At 49.0% G+C, this 21,560-nt stretch overlaps 1 protein-coding gene across 1 annotated transcript; it reads right to left on the minus strand.

Moving 5' to 3' along the window:
• Positions 1-365: 365 nt before the first annotated feature.
• Positions 366-21,481, minus strand: STX5 (syntaxin 5). The gene is given in 12 exon segments (XM_040465935.1): positions 366-1,118; positions 12,735-12,856; positions 13,027-13,133; positions 13,872-13,953; positions 14,128-14,184; positions 14,271-14,387; positions 18,935-19,005; positions 19,120-19,175; positions 19,331-19,401; positions 20,379-20,480; positions 20,482-20,623; positions 21,328-21,481. Coding segments are annotated over 11 exon segments (1,068 nt in total). The 5' UTR covers positions 20,605-20,623; positions 21,328-21,481; the 3' UTR covers positions 366-958.
• Positions 21,482-21,560: the final 79 nt, after the last annotated feature.

Consider the following 21,560-nt stretch of genomic DNA (forward strand, 5'->3'; position numbering starts at 1 on the left):
AACCGATTCTTCGCCTTTCACTCCTTGCAGCAGGCAGAGCTCCTGTGTCATCCAGCTTAAGGAAAAACGGGGCCAGCTGGTCAGAGGATGCAGCTAAAACAGGCACAAATGCTGCTAGAGATGGTCCTGGAAGTTGCTACCAAACAAGGACCCCCTCTGGGGTCCCGATTCCCCCTCCGAAGGGAAGTTTCCAGGCTAATGAAATGCTGCACTTGAGTCCTCCTCCACCTGGAGGCAGTTGTGTACACGGGACCCAAAGCCTGGCCCTTCAAGCCGTTGGCCCGGCCTTTCGGACCCTGTACTGGGTGGTGTGCTCGCTGCATAGGCCCTTTGACGCTCCCACCCAGAAATGACGACAGGGCCAGTGAGGCTGACAGTCTTGCTGTAATTGGGAGAAAATGGGCTGCAGCACATTTGGCAGAGAGAGTCACCAGCAGCCAGAGTTGGGGTTGTGCGGGCAGCCGAGGGGCTCAGGGCCCCCTGCCTCACGTGGTGAAGAAAGGAAGAAGAAAGGTCAAATTCTAACCCAGATGGGAAAGTTGGTCCCAGGGGGGCAGTTTCGCTTCCTCTCCTCACTCGCAGGAAGGTGGGGAAACGGCATCATCTCCCCTTGCTGCCGAAGTTTCCTTTGGAAGAGGCTGGGGAGTTTCTAAAAATCTCCTACCTAGTGGAGACAACCTCCTCCACAGGCCCCCAGTTGGCCTCTGCTCTCTTCCAGCCACTTCACAGCAGAGTACAAATCCAGAACCGTGTGTTTCGTGGGCCTGAGGGTGGTGAGGGGAGGACAGGGTGGCCAGAGGCAAAGGGTCAGGGGTCAGGGGCAGTGGCCATTCTCAGCAGTTCTAGGGAAACAGGGCCTTTCTCCCCAGCACCCTGCACAGGCTCAGCGGCAGCACTGGCCACCTGCCCTCCCAAAAGGCTTCCAAACCCCCACGAAGTGCCTCAGAGTAGAGAGGGTTCAGGCAAGGAAGACCACAAAGATGATGAAGAAGACAATGAGGATGAGGAAGATTTTGACCATGAGCCACCGGTTAGAGGTGACCGACTGGAAGTACTTGAGGATCTCTGAATGGGCGGCGTCAACATCCAGCTGAGCTCCCAGCACGTTCTCGTCGATCCTGGGGACAGAGCCAAAAGAGGAAAGAGAAGGACACTGGATTAAAAAGAAGGTTATTATAGTATAGTTACGGACACGGGAAGATAGTCACAACGTGTGGGAGTGGGAAGTACGTACATACACTGTGATCCCATTTTTGTGTGTATGCACTTGCGTCCAGAGAAAGCTCTGGAAGGGTAACGTAGACAAGTCTTGGCTCTGGTTTGAAAATTAGCTCTGCAACTTATTAGCTTATGATCTTGAGCCAGTCATTCAGCCTCCCGACTCATTTTCCTCAACTGCAAAGGAGGGAAAATGAGGATACACCAACCCGGCCTCTCCGGTTGTTGTCGGCCTTAAATGAGTTAACAGGAGGTGCCCAACCCTTAGTAAGAGCCGCCAAAATGTTGGCTATTTGAATTTTTTGCTCATCAGGATTTATTGGTTTTCGTCTAAAAAACAGTACTGAATGGTCCCCGCTTGTTCCCACGGCGGGGGGGATGGCCATAGATCATTAGAGTTAGGAAATCCCAGCTCTGAGTTAAGACAGGAAGAAAAACTGCATGATATGGACAGGAAGTCAGGGGAGAAGAAAAGCCCTGCAATTAGTCGAACATGTCTCTCCAGCATATAGAGAAGTCCTCATATGAAGGGCCACCTCTTGAGACACTGCTGAGGAAAAGAAAACATTTCCCTGCCAAACTGCATATGCAATCCTGAAAACCCAATACAAACCCAGGTCTTTGCAAAGGGAGTCCCTGGGAGCACAGACCTCTGTGAGCTCTGGGGACAGAAAAGGTGGAGCCCTGTAATCCAGTTGGAACATGAGAGGCTGGGCCAGTGGCTGTAAGCCCAAGGTCCTCAGAAGGTGCTCGTGAGAACTGTGAACTAATCTCTGTCCAAATACAAGAGCCCAGGGGTGCCGGCTGGCTTATTCAAAAGGGCATGTGACTCTTGATCTTGGGGTTGTTGAGTTCAAGCCCCGTGTTAAGTGTAGAGATTACACACATGAATACATTTAAAAAGAATTCAGATACAGGAGCCTGGACTGTACATGATTCCCTATTTATATCAGAGTGGCTAACTAAATTAGTATCAGGTTTCCTACCTTTGGGCTGGAATTTCATTTCTCAGTGTGGATTCCACTGTCATACCCCAGAAAGCTCATCTTGACCATTAGGAATGGCTTTACTTAACAAAAATGGATAGTCAATGCAGTCTGGCATAAGAAAGATTTTAAACTTTTTAATTTTATTTATTTATTTTGAGAGAGACAGAGAGAGAGTGTGCACAGGGGAGGGGCAGAGAGAGAGGGAGAGAGAATCCCAAGCAGGCTCCACACTGTCAGCGCAGAGCCCGCCTCAGGGCCCGAAACCACGAACCATGAGATCACCACGACCCAAGCCGAAATCAAGCACAGGACACCCAACCGACTGAGCCACCAGGCGCCCTTGGCCTAAGAAAGATTTTAAATGGGAATCCATGAATGAAAACTAATGGGGAGAGGGTACTGGTGGTGAAAAATCAGGTATTGGCAGGATACTCGGAGAAAGTAGGGGGGAGTAAAGATGGAAATGACGGGGGTGGGAAATAATGGCTTGGGAAGAAGGCTGAAGAAAATAGAAAGGGGACAAGTCTGCAAGGTGGGGAGGACAAAGGGGTGGATGGATGGAGAGGCAGGAAAACCCAGAGCACGAGAAGGTGTGTGTACGTTGGGGGTGACAATAAAAAGGAGGTTGAATGGAAGAAAACACTAAGCCTAGGGACTGGAAAGATTATCTGACCACAATTCAGAGATCTGAGACTTTAGTTTTCGGAGTGTAAGTTTCCCCAAAGCTTCCTAAGGACCAACAGAGGAGTTGGGTCATGTTCAGAGGATACAGAAACTGCCTTTAAGGAGCTCCACGAGGCCAGGTTTAGGAAATCTGACTGTAATAACAAAACAGCGATGGGGCACCCGGGTGGCTCAGCTGGTTGTGTGGAACTCTGGCTCAGGTCATGATCCCATGGTTCGTGGGTTCGAGCCCCATGTCAGGCTCTGTGCTGACAGCTCAGAGTCTGGAGCCTGCTTCGGATTCTGTGTCTCCCTCTTTCTAACCCCTCTCCCGCTCACACTCTGTCTCTAAAATAAATATTAAAAAATAATAACAATGATGCTGGCAGCGCCTGTGTGACTCAGTAGGTTAAGTGTCCGACTTCGGCTTAGGTCATGATCTCATGGTTCGTGAGTTCGAGCCTCACATTGGGCTCTGCACTGATGGTGCAGAGCCTGCCTGGGATAATCTTCCTCCCTTTCTCTCCGCCCCCTCCCTCCCCGCCTCAAAATAAATAAACATAAAATAATAATGGTAATGGATTATCTTACATTGAATAAAAATAATCCATTATTCCTAGTAACGTTTAAAGAGAAAAACCTCCTTTTTAAAAACATTTTTTTAATGTTTGTTTATTTTTGAGAGAGAGAGAGAGAGAAAGAGCGCACACGAGCAGAGGAGGCGCAGAGAGAGAGGGAGACACAGAATCTGAAGCAGGCTCCAGGCTCTGAGCTGTCAGGACAGAGCCTGATGTGGGGCTCGAACCCACAAACCACAAGATCATGACCTGAGCTGAAGTCAGACACTTAACTGAGTCACCCAGGCGCCCAAGAAACCTTTAAAAAAAAAAAAAAAATGGGGGGGGGCACCTGTGCGGCTCAGTTAAGCGTCCGACTTTGGCTCAGATCACAATCTCACAGCTCTTGAGTTTCAGCCCTACATCGGGCTCTGTGCTGACAGCTCAGAGCCTGGAGCCTGCTTCAGATGCTGTGTCTCCCCCTCTTTCTACCCCTCCCCCGCTCTCACTCTGTCTCTCTCTCCCTGTCTCTCAAAAACAAATAAACATTAAAAAGATTTTTTTTTAATTTTTTTAAATGTTTATTTGTTTTTGAGAGAGAGAGACAGAATGTGAGCAAGGGAGGAGCAGAGAGAGAGGGAGACACAGCATCTGAAGCAGGCTCCAGGCTTGGAGCTGTCAGCATAGCAGGGCTCAAACTCAGTAACCGTGAGATCATGACCCCAGCCGAAGTTAGGATGCTCACCTGACTGAACCACCCAGGCGCCCTGAGAAAGCTCCTTCTTTACAGAAGGATTCCAGCTGTAAAAATGTAGCAGAGAGGAAAGAATAAGAGAATTGCCATGTTGCCATATACAATGTTGCAAATGAATCAGGCAAGGACCATCATGGGCGGAAGGAGCTGCAAGTTCACACAGACTCAAATCATCACCCCATGGAAAAACTTGGTGGGATGGTCACCACAGTCAACAAGTGACCAAACCTGGCATCGCCAAGAAAAGGATGACCTCACCACGTGCCTACTGATAACAATCACCTACACAGCTGGCCAAAAGTCTAGAACCTACATCCAATCGTGAGGAAACACTGGATAAATACACGTGTGGGACTTTGTGTAAGAGGCACTGGCCTCTTGAAAGGAAAGTCCGTGCCACAAGACGCAGAGCTTCAGAAGGCCGACTAAAGAGGCAAAACAATCAAATGCCACCTGTCAATACTGCCTGGGTCTTAAATTGAAGGGGGAAAAATGCTTTTAGCATTTTAGCGACTCTTTTCTAGCAGTTTAAAAAAAATTTTTTTTTTAATGTTTATTTATTTTTGAGACAGAGAGAGACAGACCATGAACGGGGGAGGGTCAGAGAGAGAGGGAGACACAGAAGCCAAAGCAGGCTCCAGGCTCTGAGCTGTCAGCACAGAGCCCGACGTGGGACTCGAACCCACAGACCGTGAGATCATGACCTGAGCCAGAGTCGTAGACTCAACCGACTGAGCCACCCAGGCGCCCCCTTTTCTAGCAGTTTTTAAGAACAGCTGGGGAAATTTCAGTATGCACTAAATACTGGACAGTGCTAGAGAACTGTTCGTTTTCTTAGCTATGATAATGGCATTGTGGCCGGTCAGGAGAATACCAGACCTTGGCAGATGTGTGCCAAAGTATTCAGGGATAAAAACATCATGATCTTTGCACTTACTTTCAAATGATTCAGAATTAAAAAAAAAAAAAAAAGAGAAGGAAAGCAAATACGATAAAATACTAAGCGAATCTGGGTAAAAGGAACATATAGGTGTTCACTGTACTATTCTCCCCACTTTTCTAGTTAGAAATTTCATAGTTTATAAAATGGTGTGAAAAATAAAACAAAGAGAGTAACAGATCAGCAGTTTTCATATCCGTAGAAAAAATAAGAAACACCTTTGGGGTGCCTGGGTGGTTCGGTCGGTTGGGCATCCGACTTCGGCTCGGGTCATGATCTCACAGTTTGTGAGTTCAAGCCCTGCGTTGGGCTCTGTGCTGACACCTCAGAGCCCAGAGCCTGCTTCAGATTCTGGGTCTCCCCCTCTCTCTGCCCCTCCCCTGCTCAGGCTCTGTGTCTCTCTGTCTCTCAATAATAAATAAATGTTAAAAAAGTTTTTTTTTCTTTTTAAAGAAACACCTTTTAGGCATCCCCTAAATGAAAATTCTCATGTCTCACGTCCAGAAAGTCTAGGATGGGACCCAGGAATCCACATACTGAAGAACTTAGGACTAAATTACTTTTTTTTTTTTTTTTTAAGTTTATTTCATTTATTTATTTTGAGAGAGAGAAAGAGAGATCAAGGGAGGGGCACAGAGGGAGAGAGAGAATCCCAAGCAGGTTCCACACTGTCAGCGCAGAGCCTTATGTGAGGCTCAAGCTCACAAACTATGAGATCATGACCCAAGCTGAAATCAAGAGTCAGATGCCCAACCAACTGAGCCACGCATGTGCCCCTACATCAGTGGTTTCTAAAGAGGGTGCTCAAATCCAGATCTACCAGCATGCAGGAAGCAAAGAGAAGAATGTTTAGGTCTATTTTATTATTTTTTATTATTATTTTTTTTAACGTTTATTTATTTTTGAGACAGAGAGAGACAAAGCATGAACGGGGGAGGGTCAGAGAGAGGGAGACACAGAATCTGAAACAGGCTCCAGGCTCTGAGCTGTCAGCACAGAGCCCGACGCGGGGTTCGAACTCAAGTACCGCGAGATCATGACCTGAGCCGAAGTCGGCCGCTTAACTGACTGAGCCACCCAGGCGCCCCAAGTTTAGGTCTACTTTAAAACTTTCATCCTTTCAGGGGGCCCCTGGGTGGCTCAGTCGGTTAAGCGTCCAGCTTCAGCTCTGGTCATGATCTCACGGTTTGTGGGTTCAAGCCCCGCATCGGACTCTGTGCTGACAGCTCACAGCCTGGAATCTGCTTCAGATTTTGTGTCTCCCTCTCTCTCTCTGCCCCTCCCCCGCCTGCACTGTCTCTCTCAAAAATAAATAAACATTAAAAACAAAATTTAAGAGGCCCCTGGGTGGCTTAGTTGGTTGAGGCCTCCCTCATCAGGGAGGCCACAGACTCCCCCAAGTCTCTTCTGAGTATCAGACCACACATCACATGCCACTCGGATGTCCCATCTGGCACTTGGCATGTCCAGAACAAAGCTCGTCCCTTTACCCAGCGCCAATCTACTTCATCCTGTATTCTCGCCCCGAGCACAAACTCCTTGCTGTGGCGCACCGGTCCTTTGCGGCCCTGCCCCCTCCGGTTTCCTTCCTCACCACCCCCCATGCCCTGTGCGGTAGCACTGCATTCTTGGAATCCACCCAAGCTCTTTTTCATTTCTGCGCTTGTCCTCCCCGCCCCCCCCCCACCCCAGAGAATGGCCTTTTCTTTCCCCTTCTTCGGCTGGCATTCCTCCTCAAGACTTAGCTCTGTATTTTTTACTTCTAGAAAGAGGTACCTAGTCTGAGTTCCCTTATCTCCTTCACTCCCTGCCCTTCCCATGCTGAACTGTAACTGTCAGCGTATGACGCTCCGAGTGGACATGAGCTCCACGAGGACCAGGACTGTCTTTCACCGTCCTATCCCCAGATCCAGCAGGACTAGCTCGCAGCCGCGACAACAGGTGTTTGCTAAACCAACGACTAAATGAATACTAACGCTGAAAGATACTTACGACGCTGTTGCAAGGAAGACTAGAAGGTCAAGTTGCACGCGTGCTATCGTGTTAACTATTTAAAACACGTACGCGATGGACACAGAACCCCAATGTCTTTTATAATTCTGTCTCACTGGATCTACAGTAATATTCTAACATTCAAAGTACATCACAGCCTGAGGAGCTGTGCAGTGTCTGTGGAACAAGCCAGTAAGGAGTTCCCGAGGTACCAGCTGAACCAAGTAAGTGTCAGTCTTTTGAAGTCTCTTGATTCTAAGACCAAGACAGCTGTACTCACAGCACCTTATAAATGGCCGGTACCATAGTTGTTGAATAAATAAACATCCTATTAACCAGTGGTTCTCAAACTTGGATGCTCATCAGAACCCTCTGAGCTTACAGGTCATGATCTCACAGTCTGTGGGTTCGAACCCCGCGTCGGGCTCTGTCCTGACAGCTCGGAGCCTGGGGCCTGCTTCGGATTCTGTGTCTCCCTCTCTCTCTGCCCCTCCCCTGCTCGCTCTCTCTCTCAAAAACAAAACATTAAAGAAAAAATTTAAAATAAATAAATAAATAAAAGAACCCTCTGAGCTTACATAAAAATGGGAGATTCCTGGCGGGCCACTCCACTCACAGGCACGGAATCTGAATCTCCAAGTGTGAGGCCAGGGACCTATCTTCTTCACCCCTGCCTAATTAAATACGTGAGGCTGCTTAATGGATCGGTACAGGGAAACCTGCTTTATACAAATCCAGGTGTTCACCAGTTTCACTCGACCTATACCCCAGCGTGAAAGCACTCTGCTAGGCGCCCTGGGGAATAAAGATCAACCAAGACTGCGTGCTGCTAAAAGGCCTAAGAGCAAGTGGGCAGGCACACGGAGCCGTGTGGATTCCTCTACCTCCCACATCGCCCTCTGCCCCTCTCTCTGCCACTGGCCCCCCCTTGTACTGAGCTGAAGAGGCTGAAATTGTGTGAGGAACTGGGCGCGGTCTGAGTAAGTAACAGCCAAACAGTTCTGAAACTTTGTGAAAGATACAAATGTACACATTCAAGAGGCTCAGCCAACCCCAAGAAAGAGAAATGCAAAGAAAGTGACATCTGGACACTTGCTGGTCAACTGCTGAAAAACAAAGACAAAACAAAACAAAACAAACAAAAAAACCCCAAACAACTGAAAAGTAGCCAGAGAGAAAGACATCACATAAACAGTTCATGTTACCACTGCCTTCTCATTAAGAACAAAAAAGACCAAAAGAGAGTAGAGTGACACATCTGAAGTGTTTAAAGAGAAAAACCATAAATCCAGAATTCTATAACCAGGGGAAACATCCTTCTCTATAGAATGAGGGTAGGGTCGCCTAGCTGGCTCAGCCAGTGGAGCCTGCGGCTCTTGAACTTGGGGTTGTGTGTTCACACTGGGCATAGAGCCTACCTTTAAAAACACAAAACAGGGGCACCTGGGTGGCCCAGTCAGTTGAGCGTCTGACTTTGGCTCAGGTCATGATCTCGCGGGTCCATGAGTTTGAGCCCCGCGTTGGACTCTGCTGACAGCTCAGAGCCTGGAACCTGTTTCAGATTCTGTGTCTCCCTCTCTCCCTGCCCCTCCCCTGCTTGTGCTCTGTCTCTCTCAAAAATAAATAAAACTTACAAAAAAAAAAAAATGGGGTGCCTGGGTGGCTCAGTTGGTTAAGCGTCCGACTTCGGCTCAGGTCATGATCTTGCGGTTTGTGAGTTCAAGCCCCACGTTGGGCTCTGTGCTGACAGCCTGGAGCCTGCTTCTGATTCTATGTCTCCCTCTCTCTCTGCCCCTCCCCTGTTCACAGTCTGTCTCTCTCTCTCTCTCAATAATAAATAAGCATTAAAAAATTAAAATAAAAATAACAACAACAACAAAAAACAACTACAAAACAGGGGCACCAGGGTGGCTCAATCAGTTAAGTGTCCTGACTTTTCAGCTCAGGTCATGATCTCATGGTCTGTGGGATCGAGCCCCGCGACAGCTCTTTGCTGACAGTGCGGAGCCTGCTTGGGACTCTCTGTCTCCCTCTCTTGGCCCCTCCCCAGCTCGTGTGTGCACACATGCTGCTATAATACTCTCTCTCTTTCAAAATAAATAAACATTAAAAAAAAAACAAAAAAAAACAAAAGAGGGGTACCTGGGTCACTCAGTTGATTAAGCATCCAACTTCAGCTCAGGTCGTGATCTCACGGTTTGAGTTCAAGCGCAGCATCGGGCTCTGCACTATTCAGAGCCTGCTTGGGATTCTCTCTGCCCCACCTCTCTCCACACACTGTCTGTCTGTCTGTCTCTCTCAAAATAAATAAATTCAAAGAAGAGAGAGAGAGAGAGAGCCCTGGTTGGCTCAGTATGTTAAGCATCTGACTCTTGGTTTCAGCTCAGGTCATGATCTCACAGTTTGTAAATTCCAGCCCTGCATTGGGCTCTGCGCTGGTGGTGTGGAACCTGCATGGGATTCTCAGTCTTTCCCTCTCTCTCTCTGCCTCTCCCCTGCGTGCACACTCTCTCTCTCAAAATAAATAAACTTAAAAAACAGAGGGAAAGAAGGGTGCCTGGGTGGCTCAGTTGGTTGAGCGCCGACTTCAGCTCAGGTCATGATCTTACAGTTCGGGAGTTCGAGCCCCATGTCGGGCTCTGCGCTGACAGACAGGAGCCTGGAGCCTGCTTCAGATCCTGTGTCTCCCTCTCTTTCTGCCCCTCCCCCACTCATGCTCTATCTTTCCCTCTCTCTCAAAAACAAAAAACATTTAAAAAAAAGGGGGGAAAGAGAATAAAAGTGAAATAAAAAATTTTTCAGAGAAAAGAAAAGTAAAAGAACGTGTCAGCAGATCTGCGCTAGAAAAAATGCTACAGAAAGTTCTTCAGGTTAAAGGGAAGTGATACCAGACAGAAACTGGATATCCAGGAACGAATGGAGAGCGCTGGAAATGGTCAACAGAGAAGTAAATCGAAAGACAATTTTTTCCTTTTAATTTCTGTGAAACAAAAACCGTAATACTGGATTAGCGGATTTCGAACGTATGTAAGTGCAACAGATACGACAACTAGAGTGTAAAGGCTGGATGAGAGGGTTGCAAAGTTCTTCCATTTCACATGAAGGAGGCTGTAAAAGCTGATGACGTAATCCCCAGAGGAGCCACTTAAGAAAACAGGAAGAAGAAAAAGCAAATAGTAAAATGGTAGAAATCCAACCTTGTCAAAAATGACACTAGTTTTATGGAATCACAAAAGACCCTGAATAGCCAGAGCAATCTTGAGAAAGAACAAAGCCGGAGATATCACACTCCCTGATTTCAAACTACACTACAAAACATTAGTAATCAGGGGTGCCTGGGTGGCTCAGTCGGTTAAGTGTCCAACTCACGGTATCGGCTCAAGTCATGATCTCATGGTTCATGGGTTCAAGCCCCATGTCGGGCTCCACGCTGATGGTGCAGAGCCTGCTTGGGATTCTCTCCCTCCCTCTCTCTCTAGCCCTCCCCTACTTGCGCGCACGCTCTCTCTCTCTCTCTCTCAAAATAAACAGTAAAAAAGAAGAAGAAAAAAAACTGTAGTAACTAATACTGGCACAAATGCAGACACAAAGATCAACGGAACATGAGAGAGAGCCCAGGAAAACATCCACCCATGTAACATCAATTGACCTACAATAAAGGAGATAAGACTATACAATGGGTAACTGTCAGGCAATCACTTCAATAAATGGTGTTGGGAAAACTGGACAGCTCCATGCAAAAGAATGAAACTGGACCACTTTCTTACACCATACACAAAAAGAAACTCAAAATGGATTAAAGACTTGAATGTCAGACCTGAAACCATAAAAATCCTAGAAGAAACCATAGGTGGTAGACTCCTTGATGTCACTTAGTGCGATGTGTTTTGGACCCGACGTCGCAGGCAAGGGCAACAAAAGCATAAATAACAAATGGGAGTACAACCAAACTAAAGAGCTTTTGCACGACAAAGAAAATGATCGGCAGGGGCGCCTGGGTGGCGCAGTCGGTTAAGCGTCGGACTTCAGCCAGGTCACGATCTCACGGTCCGTGAGTTCGAGCCCCGCGTCGGGCTCTGGGCTGATGGCTCAGAGCCTGGAGCCTGTTTCCGATTCTGTGTCTCCCTCTCTCTCTGCCCCTCGCCCATTCATGCTCTGTCTCTCTCTGTCCCAAAAATAAATAAACGTTGAAAAAAAAATTAAAAAAAAAAAAAAAAGAAAAGAAAATGATCGGCAAAGTTCGTTTCTACTGCGAGGGAGAAAAGTTTGCAAGTCATATATCTGATTAAGGGGCCAATATCTAAAATAGAGAACGACCTTATACAACTCAACAGCAAGAACTCCATAAACAATCCAATTAAAACATGGGCAGAGTCCAAGTAGATGTTTTTCCAGCCAAGACATCCAGATGAGCAACAAGCACATGAAAAGATGCTCGACATCACTCATCAGCATGCAAACCAGAACCACAATGAGATACATGACTTCCTACCTGTCAGAATGGTTAAAAAAAACAAAAGAAAGAAAGAACAAGTGTCGGCGAGGATGTGGAGAAAAGAAGCCCTTGTGCACAGTTGGTAGAAATGTAAACTGATACAGAGATCACGGGAAACAGCATGAAGATTCCTCAGAAAATTAAAAATAGGGGCGCTTGGGTGGCTCCACCAGTTAAGCGTCCGACTCAACTTCAGCCCAGGTCATGATCTCACAGTTTGTGGGTTTGAGCCCCGTATGGGGATCTGAACCAATAGTGCAGAGCCTGATTGGGATTCTCTCTCTCCCTCTGCCCACTACCCTCTCAAAATAAATAAATAAACTAAAAAAAAAAATAAAAGAAAGAAAAATAGAACTACCATACAATCCAGTAATTCTACTGGGCGTTTATCCAAAAAAAACCAACAAAAAAAGCCCTCCAAAAACCACTAACTCAAAACGATACACGCACCCCTATGTTCACTGGAGCATTATTTACAACAGCCAAGATACGGAAGAACCCTAAGAGTCCATCGATAGGTAACTACTCAGTCACTTTCTTTTTTTTTTTTTTTTTTTAATTTTTTTTTTAATTTTTTTTTTTTGAGACAGACACAGAGCATGAAGGGGGGAGGGGCAGAGAGAGAAGGAGACACAGAATCGGAAGCAGGCTCCAGGCTCTGAGCCATAAGCCCAGAGCCTGACGCGGGGCTCGAACTCACGGACCGCAAGATCGTGACCTGAGCTGAAGTCGGACGCCTAACCGACTGCGCCACCCAGGCGCCCCACTCAGTCACTTTCTTAACACGTCATCCTGTTATAATTCTCCCTGTAGGCCTTATCACTACCTGGAAATTTCTTGTCAATTCTTTTGAACAGCTGTCCTCACCTGCCCAATTGACTTTTGTTACCTATGCTATGGAGACTCCACGGTCTTACTCATCGCTACATCACCAACACCTAGAACGTCGCCGAGCATGAAACAGGTGCTCAGTAAACACTTGTTGAATGGATGGACTTGGCCCTGTGGGTGGGCCAGATTTATTCTACTCTTCCAAAGGGCATCAAGTTGTCCCGGGGGAGCTTTAGGATGCCACCCTATGAAGAGGAGAAGGTCCTTCTGTCTAGGGTGAAAGAGAGACTCTCACCTCTGAATGGTCTCTTCCTGCTCCTTAACCATGTGTGCCAACTGCTGAAAGATGGAGCCCAGCTCGACAATCGTGGACTCAATGTTCTGCATGGTGTCTGCCCGGCTCTGGATGTAGGAATCCTTCAGAGGAGAGAGAGCACACGTGAGCACTGGGAGCTTCCTCAGGGTAGAGCCTGCCTCTTTAGGACTGTCCCCGCTTGCCATTCCACGCAAGGCACATTTCAGCCCTTGCCGGTGGCCCACAGGGGAGGACAAAGGAGCATCTCCTCCCCAGTTCAGAGCCCAGGTACCTGCTCATCAATGAGCTGCAGCTGCTGGCTGGTCCGAGAGTCCATCATGTCAATGGCCACATCCCCGGAGGCACGGGACTCCGCCCCCAAGACCACAGCACTGCCTCCTACGGAGAGAAAGGAAAAGCACTTCTTAGGTTCAAAGCCCACATGCTCTGGATGTGAATCCCAGCTCTGGCACTTAATAGCCTTGTGACCCTGGACAAATCATTTAACCTCTCTGAGCCTCGGCTTCCTCAACTGTAAAATGGGGGATAGTAACAACTGCTTTCCCAGAGGGGGGTGGTGACAAGTGAGAGAGGGGCGCCTGGGTAGCTCAGTTGATTGAGCATCCAACTTTGGCGCAGGTCATGATCTCACAGTTTGTGAGTTTGAGCCCTGCATCGGGCTCGCTGCTGTCAGCACAAAGCCTACTTCAGATACTTTGTCTCCTGCTCTCTCTGCCCCTCCCTGGCTTGTGCTCATCTCTCTCTCTCTCTCTCTCTCTCTCTCTCTCTCTCTCTCTCTCCCTCCCTCCCTCTCCCTCTCCCTCTCCCTCTTGCAAAAATAAACATTAAAAACAAAATGAAGTGAGAGAATGCGAATGAAGTAAGTGCGCGAAAAGATTAGAAACCATCATCGTAGTGCATGTGACTGACGTCAGCCCCAAACACGAGAATGTGGTAGACTGAGTGTGGATCACGAATGCCAGCAATGAGGTTTGATCTCTGAAAATCCTAGCACGTCCCTTGCTTGTCTGTTCTCCTACCCTACTGCTGCCATCACGGGATTAGAGGATGCCATCAGAGGATGCCAGACGAACTGGGTCTCTCCCCTCAAGGCTCCCCTCATCCCCTATGACTTACCCAGGTGGTTGGGGGCAAGGGGCAGGGCTGACACAGGCGCCCGGGAGAACTGCTCCCGCCGGTTCCTCTGCTGCTTCAGGTTCTGGGGTTGGGGAAGAAACGCAAAGGTCCTGAGGCCTCTGGGAAGCAGGCATGTTAGAGGGGCCCTCTTGTTGGTCCTTGACCCTGTTACCTTCACCCCTCCACTTGTTCCTGCTCCATTTCTCCCTTGGGCCCTTAACCCCAAACTCCTACCCCTCCTACAGATTTTCCTTACCTCTGTCCTCACTTCTAAAACTGATTTGAAGTCATTGGACATCGAGGCCAGTTTCGACTAGAAGAAAAGGAGAGAGAGGATCAGCCAAGGAAGACAACACCTTTCTCCCTTCTGCCTCCCCCTCTACCAACCCCAGGTCCCACCTGCAGGGAGACCACGATGGTGTTGGAATGCGTTTGCAGGTGCCGGCCGCTCTGGCTGCCCTTGGCCCTTACAAAATCCTGAAGCTGGGCAATTTGTTTGTTGAGGCTATTGATGTCCTAGGGAGAGCCAACAGAAAAACTGTTAACAAAGGGTTCCTCAGCCAATGTCTCTCCCGCATGGACGGCTCTGACATGGAGGGCAGGGCGGAAGTTACAAATGGGAGGGAGGGTGCTTCAGAGTCAGACCAGAAGGGCCTGCTAGGATGTTCCAAGCCAGAAGAGGCGAAATATGGTCTCATCCATATTTTTTTTTTTTGAATGTTTGTTTATATTCAAATTTTTTTTGTATACAATTTTGTATACAAATTTTTTTTGAATGTTTATTTATTTTTGACACAGAGAGAGAGACAGACAGAACACGAGTGGGGGAGGGGCAGAGAGAGAGGGAGACACAGAATTCTACGCAGGTTGCAGGCTTTGAGCTGTCAGCACAGAGCCCGATGCAGGGCTTGAACTCACGGACAGCGAGATCAGGACCTGAGCCAAAGTCGGATGCTCAACCGACTGAGCCACCCAGGCACCCCTGGTCTCATCCATTTGTAAATAAATGACTTGCTTACCCTCTTCGCCCTACGGCCCAACTCTACCCTGTGAGGCCAGGCACATGGCCACAGAACTGCTTCAAAGGCCAAAATCTCAAGCCCAGAGCACCCTGACTGACAAAGCACCTGTGCAGTAGGCAGGAGAAGGGAAGTCAAAGTCTCCACGATGGCCCAGAAACATCAACAAAATGCCTTTTATACACAGAATTCTGTTAAAAAATTTTTATTGCGGGCAGCCTGGGTGCCTCAGTTGGTTAAGCAGCGACCCTTGATCTTGGCTCAGGTCGTGATCTCACACTTCATGGGATGGAGCCCCACGTCAGGTTCTGTGCTGACAATGCAGAGCCTGCTTGGGATTCTCTCTCTCTCTCTCTCTCTCTCTCTCTCTCTCTCTCTCTCTCTCCACCGCTTTCCCACTCATACACACACTCTTAACATAAATAAACATTAAAAAAATATTTTTATTGCAAAAGAGTGAAAGCTGTGACTTATCCGAGGTCACACATAAGGAGGTACCGTAGCACAGCCAGACCTTCTACACCAGACCAAGGCATCCTCTGCCCCCTGATCTGGCTTGGCAAGTTACCGAGGGCCACATGAGACAAGAGAGATGAAAGAGGTGGCCACAGAGTGGCAGAGAAAGCTTGCCCAGGGGGTTGGGGGTGGGGAGCCCAGGGAGAAGAGGTCAGGAATAGTGAGTTCAAGGAATAGGCTGGAAGACAAACTGGATTAGGCAACTTCTAGAATTTCTCCAATAGGCCCCAGGTAGTATTCCAGGTGCAACCATTCTTTTCTTTTTTATTTTTTTATAAGTCTATTTACTTATTCTGAGAGAGAGTGAGAGAGAGAGAATACCAAGCAGTCTCTGCACCAACACAGAGCCTGACGCGGGGCCCGAACTCACGAACCTCGCAATTGTGACCTGAGCTGTAAATCAAGGGTGAGACGCTTAACCAACTAAGCCACCCAGGTGTCCCCCTGCCCTACAGCAACCATTCCTGAGACCAATGGATGATTTTCACTGCTGGCTGGCTGTCCCTTCAGAGCTGATGCACCCTCCCTAGAGTCCCGTGGCCAAAACTGCATTCCAGGTTTTCTCCCCATAAAATCTCCTCCCCCAGAGTTCTAGCTTAGAAAACGGCACCACTTCCCACCGAAGTGCCCAACCAAGCTGGAAGCTTCTAAGTCACACATTCGTACCTCCTAAGCCCATCTATGTGCCACAACGCAGCCACACTCGGCTGATTGCTGACCAGGCACTCGGCACTTTATATTCGTCTACTGTGCGCCACACGGCACGCTACGTAGCTTATAACTTGCTCTTCGTGGTGAAACTTAACGTGGACGACAACTCCTAATCCCCCCACCTCCAACGAAAACCTGTTCCCCCTTCTCCCTCCTTTTCTGTTTTGGTAAATGGCACCGCCAGTCGCCAGCTGCCCAGACCAAACGCTGGAGAACCGTCCTCCTCTCTTTTCCCTTGATCCACATGGAGCCTACACGGAGCCCACAGAGAACCCAGCCGATTCTAACAGATGCTCCGAATGGAGCCGCTCAGCTACTTCTCTCTAACCCTATTCTAGACCAAACCACCACCTTTGCTCTCTCAACTATAGCCAAGAGCCTCCTAAATGACCTTCCCCTTAAAGCCCCCCCGCAACAATCCGTTCTCTACACAGCAACCACGGTGAGCTTTTGAACCAGAAATGGAGCAGGTCCTCCCTCTGCTGAAAATCTTCCAAGAGCTTCCACTCAAGTTAGAACACAAACCAAATTCTTTGCGCAGCTTACACCTGACTCTGTGTGGTCCAGCCCTGCCCATTTCCCCAACCTCATCCCCTCCCAGTCTCCTTCTCACTTGCGCTGCTACAGCCACACTGGCCTCTTTCATGTTTATCAGATGCATTAAGGTGGCCCACCCTTCAGGGCCTTTCCCTTTGCTATTCCCATTTTCTGGAAAGTGCTCCCACCAGATCTTTACATAACTGGCTTTTCCTTTACCATTCAGGTCTCAAAGTCACTTCTCACAGACTATCCTTTCCTTTCCTTTTCTTTTTAATTTTATTTTAGAGAGAGAAAGAGAGTGTGAGCAGGGGAAAGAAGCAGAGGGAGAGGAAGAAAGAGAGGATCTTTAAAAAAAAATTTTTTTTTAATTTATTTTGAGAGAGTGCAGGAGGGGCAGAGGGGAGGTCAGAGGATCCAAAGCAGGTTCTGTGCTGACAGCAGAGAGCCTGACCCAGGACTTGAACCCAAGAACTGTGAGATCCTGACCCGAGCCAAAATCAGATGCTCAACTGACTGAGCCACCCAGGCGCCCCAAGAAAGAAAGGATCTTAAGCAGCCTCCACGCTCAGCACAGAGCCTGACATGGGGCTCGATCCCGTGATCCTGGGATCACGACCTGAGCTGAAATCAAGAGTCAGACGCTCATCCAACTGAGCCACCCAGGCGCCCCTCACAGATGATCTTATATCACCCCATCTAAAATAGGCCCCTACCCTGAGGAACTCACTTCCCTTATGTCTTTAATGGGATTCACTACCCTGAAGTCGTCTGACAAATTCTACTTGTCGAGTTTCAGATAGGAAATCCTCAAGGGGAGGTACCCCATCTGTCTTGTTCACTGGGGAGTCCCCCAGAACCAGGCAGCTAAAACTCACTCAATCACGTGAGTGACTCCAAAAACAAACAACTGAATCCTCACATCCACCCTACGAGGTGGGTGCTGTTATCAGCCCCCTCTTATTTCCGAGGGCACTGAAGCTCAGAGTAGTCAGGCAGCTTACCCAAGGGTACACCATAACCAATGGACTGTCTGAGAACAGGCTGTGGTTCTTCAAAGCTTATGCAATAGCGCCCCAATAGTTCATGGTATCCTCTCTCTCCTACCCTGCATGGCACCTCTTGAACACATCTGCCTTGGCCTTTGCCACCATCATCTTTTCACTGGACAGCGGCAGCAGCCTCCTCCCTGGCCTCTCTGCCCATCCATGCTCCAGGCTGGTATTTCCCCCCGGCGGTCATTCAGTCAACAAATACGGAGCACCTTTTCTACACCAGACGCTATTATAGGCAACTGGGATACATCTATGAGCAAGATGAAAAAATAGCAAGAAAAAACTCTCCGCTCTTGTGGCACTTATATTTTTCTCTTTTTTTCTTTTTTTTTTTTTTTTTTTTGGTTGGGGGCTGGGATGAGGTAGATGACAGGGAACGGAAACAATAAAGGTAAGTGAGGGGCGCCTGGGTGGCTTGGTCGGTTAAGCGTCCGACTTTGGGATTTCGGCTCAGGTCACGATCTCACGGCCCGGGAGTTCGAGCCCCACGTCGGGCTCTGTGCTGACCGCTCAGAGCCTGCAGCCTGTTTCAGATTCTGTGTCTCCCTCTGCCTCTGCCCCTCCCCTGTTCATGCTCTGTCTCTCTCTGTCTCAAAAATAAATAAACGTTGAAAAAAAAATTTTTTTTAATAAATAAATAAAATAAACGTAAGTGAGTTAATGATACAGAATATTAGAAAGTATCAAGTGCTATAAAAAGCACAGTTTGGGGCACTGGAGCACTAAACAACACGCTCAGGGTAGGCCTCCCTGGGCAAACAACATCTGAGCAAAGACGTGAACTTTCTTTTATAAGCCATGCCTCTGCACCCTGTTTCCTTTGTCTGGAATGTTCTTCCACTGCCTCTACACAAGCCATGACACCAGTTCAGATTTCACCCACCTCTGTAACATTTTTTCCCAGCGTCCTCAGACTGTCTCATTCATCTTTTTGAAGCTCTGTTTTGTGCCACTTGCCTTCTACTCATTCTAAGTACGAATGTACGGGACTAGATACCCCTTACAGACAATAAGCCCTCAGGGTGGAATTCTTGCCTCAGGTTTGTGAGGCAAGGGCCCAGCAGGGCTTTGTACACAGCACATGACCAAAGAGTGTCCACTGACTCAATGGATGAGCAAGGTCTTTGGGGCTGGCTCCAGAAACTTGCTCTGGAGCTCCAAGACAAGGGGAAATTGATGAAAGCGATCTGACTGGAATGCCAGCTCCCAACAGCTAGCAGCTCACCTGTTTGATGATGTAAGTTAGCTCTTCGATTTCCACTGCTTTATCATCGAAGAGGGACTTGCGCTTTGCCACTGTAGAGACAAATGAGGCCAGGACGTGTGAGATCAAAGACAAGGCTCAGGGAGTCCGGTTCCTTAGAGCTCTTTGGTTCACTGCCCCATCTCTGAAAGACCCCAAGAACTCACAGATCGTCAGCTTCTCCAGCTTGGCAAATGTGTTGCTGAGGTCTTTCCCGATGCGCCTGGAAGCAAGCATTAGTGAGGGCACTAGGAGAAAGAGCAGGACAGGACCTATTCCTATTCCCACATTAGCTCCCTCACAGCCAAGGCCACCAAAGGCAAGCCAACTCCTTCCCAGACACCGCACCACCCCACCACGTAACTTCTCTCAACTTACTTGGCCATGAGGGTAAATTCACTACGCTGCCGGACAGCACGCAGAGCCGGCTTGTTTGTCTGGATTCCATTCTGAAAAGCAACATCAAGAGCTGAAGCTTTAGTTCCCCCTCCCCATTTCCAGCTTTCGCTATTCCTCAGGTGCCCACTAAATTCTCTCTAGCTCTTGTACCGGACAGTCTAATCTTGTCAGTAGTTGTCACGCAGAGCTCAGATTTGAGCACAGGTGGACCCAGGTTCAAATCTCGACTCCACCACTTACTAGCTAGAGGGGTTGGGGCAAGTGACATGCACCATTCTGAATATCTATTTCCTCTTGTAGAAAATGCAGTTGCTGGAATCAAAGAGCATCAGGGCTATAAAGTACTTTAGTCATATACCTGGTACGTTATAAGCATTAAATAAACGACAGGCACTGTTAATATTCTGTTTCTCCAGTCAGGAAATCAAAGAGGATAACTGGAAAGCTCTTGGTGATCAGACAGAAGAGCAGTAAAAAGCTTTAAAATTACAGTCACTCAGGGCCCACTTTGATTCAGAAAGTCTGGACTGAAACCAGGGAATCTAATTTTTTAAAAAGCACTGCAAAGGAATTTTGACAAAAATTACTTATCAGGAAAACTTCTTTCATTTTACAGATATAAAAACTGAGGTCCCACTAGACTTTCTGGCCCAACATTCTGTGGTCACAGAGCAAACGTATGGTAAGGACTATTCCAGAACCAGTATTCAAAGGGCCTGTCTCTGAGCTAAAGGCTCTTTCTAGAACGTGTTCCTTACCCAAACCAAAAATACTGCGGCCACCTCTCACCCTGAGATATTCCTTGCAAAGTAACAACCCTACCCTCTGGGGGATTTCTCACACAAAAAAAGTCTAGGTCCTTGCCTCTAGAGAGCTGGCCCACCCCATTCCCTGTTGCTTAGTAGACAAGCTCGATCAGCTCTCCATCGCGTCACCCCCAAAATTCAGTCCCTCAACAGTGCTGGAGCACAGCCTCTCCCAGATTTCAGTAAGGCTCGCTCCTGCCTTTCCCACTCCTGGTCCTTACCTGACGGCTCTGCAGGGACTTGCAGGCAGACAGGAACTCCTGGGTCCGATCTCGGCAAGACATGGTGTTGGGAGGGGGAGGGACCAGGGCCGCTGGGGGGGGGCAGAGGGGCGATGTCGCTGCTGCTACTGCCAGCAGTTGCAGGGGACAGGACCTGTGTCTTTGAGAGACCCAGGTAGACACCCTGATCCGTGTTCTTAGACCCGTAGCGTTTCCGCGGGATCATTGAGACGCATAACCTCGGACTGTTGTGGAGGGGAGAGTGTCATTCCCTAGGCAGCCTCCTTCCCCATAAATCCTTCCCCCACCCTCCCCCCGCCCCAGCCAGCAAATCCTCGGGTCCCTTCTGCACCTGGCACGGACTTTCGCGCCCAAAGCTACCCGCAGATCCTGGGGCCGGCCCACGGCGGGCAGGGGCCCGCTCTCCGACCCAATCGGTTCCCCCTCCTCAGACTCTTCTTCCAACTTGGCTCCGGCGGCCAGAGCGCGGGCCGGGGGCCTTGAAACAGAGACAGGGCCAGAGGCAGGTCCCGTGGCCCCGAGGCTCCAGCCCGGCCTGTGCAACTGCCCCAGGCCCTAACGGGGTCCTCTCGTATCCGCGGATCCCTTCGACTCCTCAGGGAGAAACGGTGACGGACCTCCTGAGGAGGACACACTTCGGTGGGCGGAAGGGGGAAAAATCTCTAGGTGTTTATTTGAAACAGGAAGTCCCACCCCCGCCCAAATCCCGCCTTCTGGGGGGACTGCGACCACCGATTAGCTAATGCCGACGTCTTTCTCAACAGGGGCTTTCCTGATTGGACGACGAAGTATTCCCTCAGCCCGAGCCGGGCCGGCAGGACTTGCCCGCTCGCCCCAGGTTCCCTTCCCCCCATCCCGTCCGCCGCCCCCGGAAAGCCGCTGCCCAGAGCGGACACGGTGGCCAGACCCCTTCTAGAGCGAGTCCTACCTCCTCTCTGCCGCCTGCCGCCGCCACCACTGCCACAGTCTCCCGGGTGGTCACCGCCTCCTCCCCAAGCGCTAAAGCCGCCGAAACCCGACCAAAGCCTAGAAGCCGCCACGTCACCCACACGTAACTCCACCCCCGGTGACGAGAAGGCGGTGCCACACCTTTTGGAGCACAGCAACCAGAGAGACACGCCCCCCCACCAAAACGCAAGAGCAACTCCGTCCTCCCATTGG

This window comes from Herpailurus yagouaroundi, unplaced genomic scaffold (genome assembly GCF_014898765.1).
Source record: "Herpailurus yagouaroundi ecotype Mexico unplaced genomic scaffold, PumYag 569, whole genome shotgun sequence".
Lineage (NCBI taxonomy): Eukaryota > Metazoa > Chordata > Mammalia > Carnivora > Felidae > Herpailurus > Herpailurus yagouaroundi.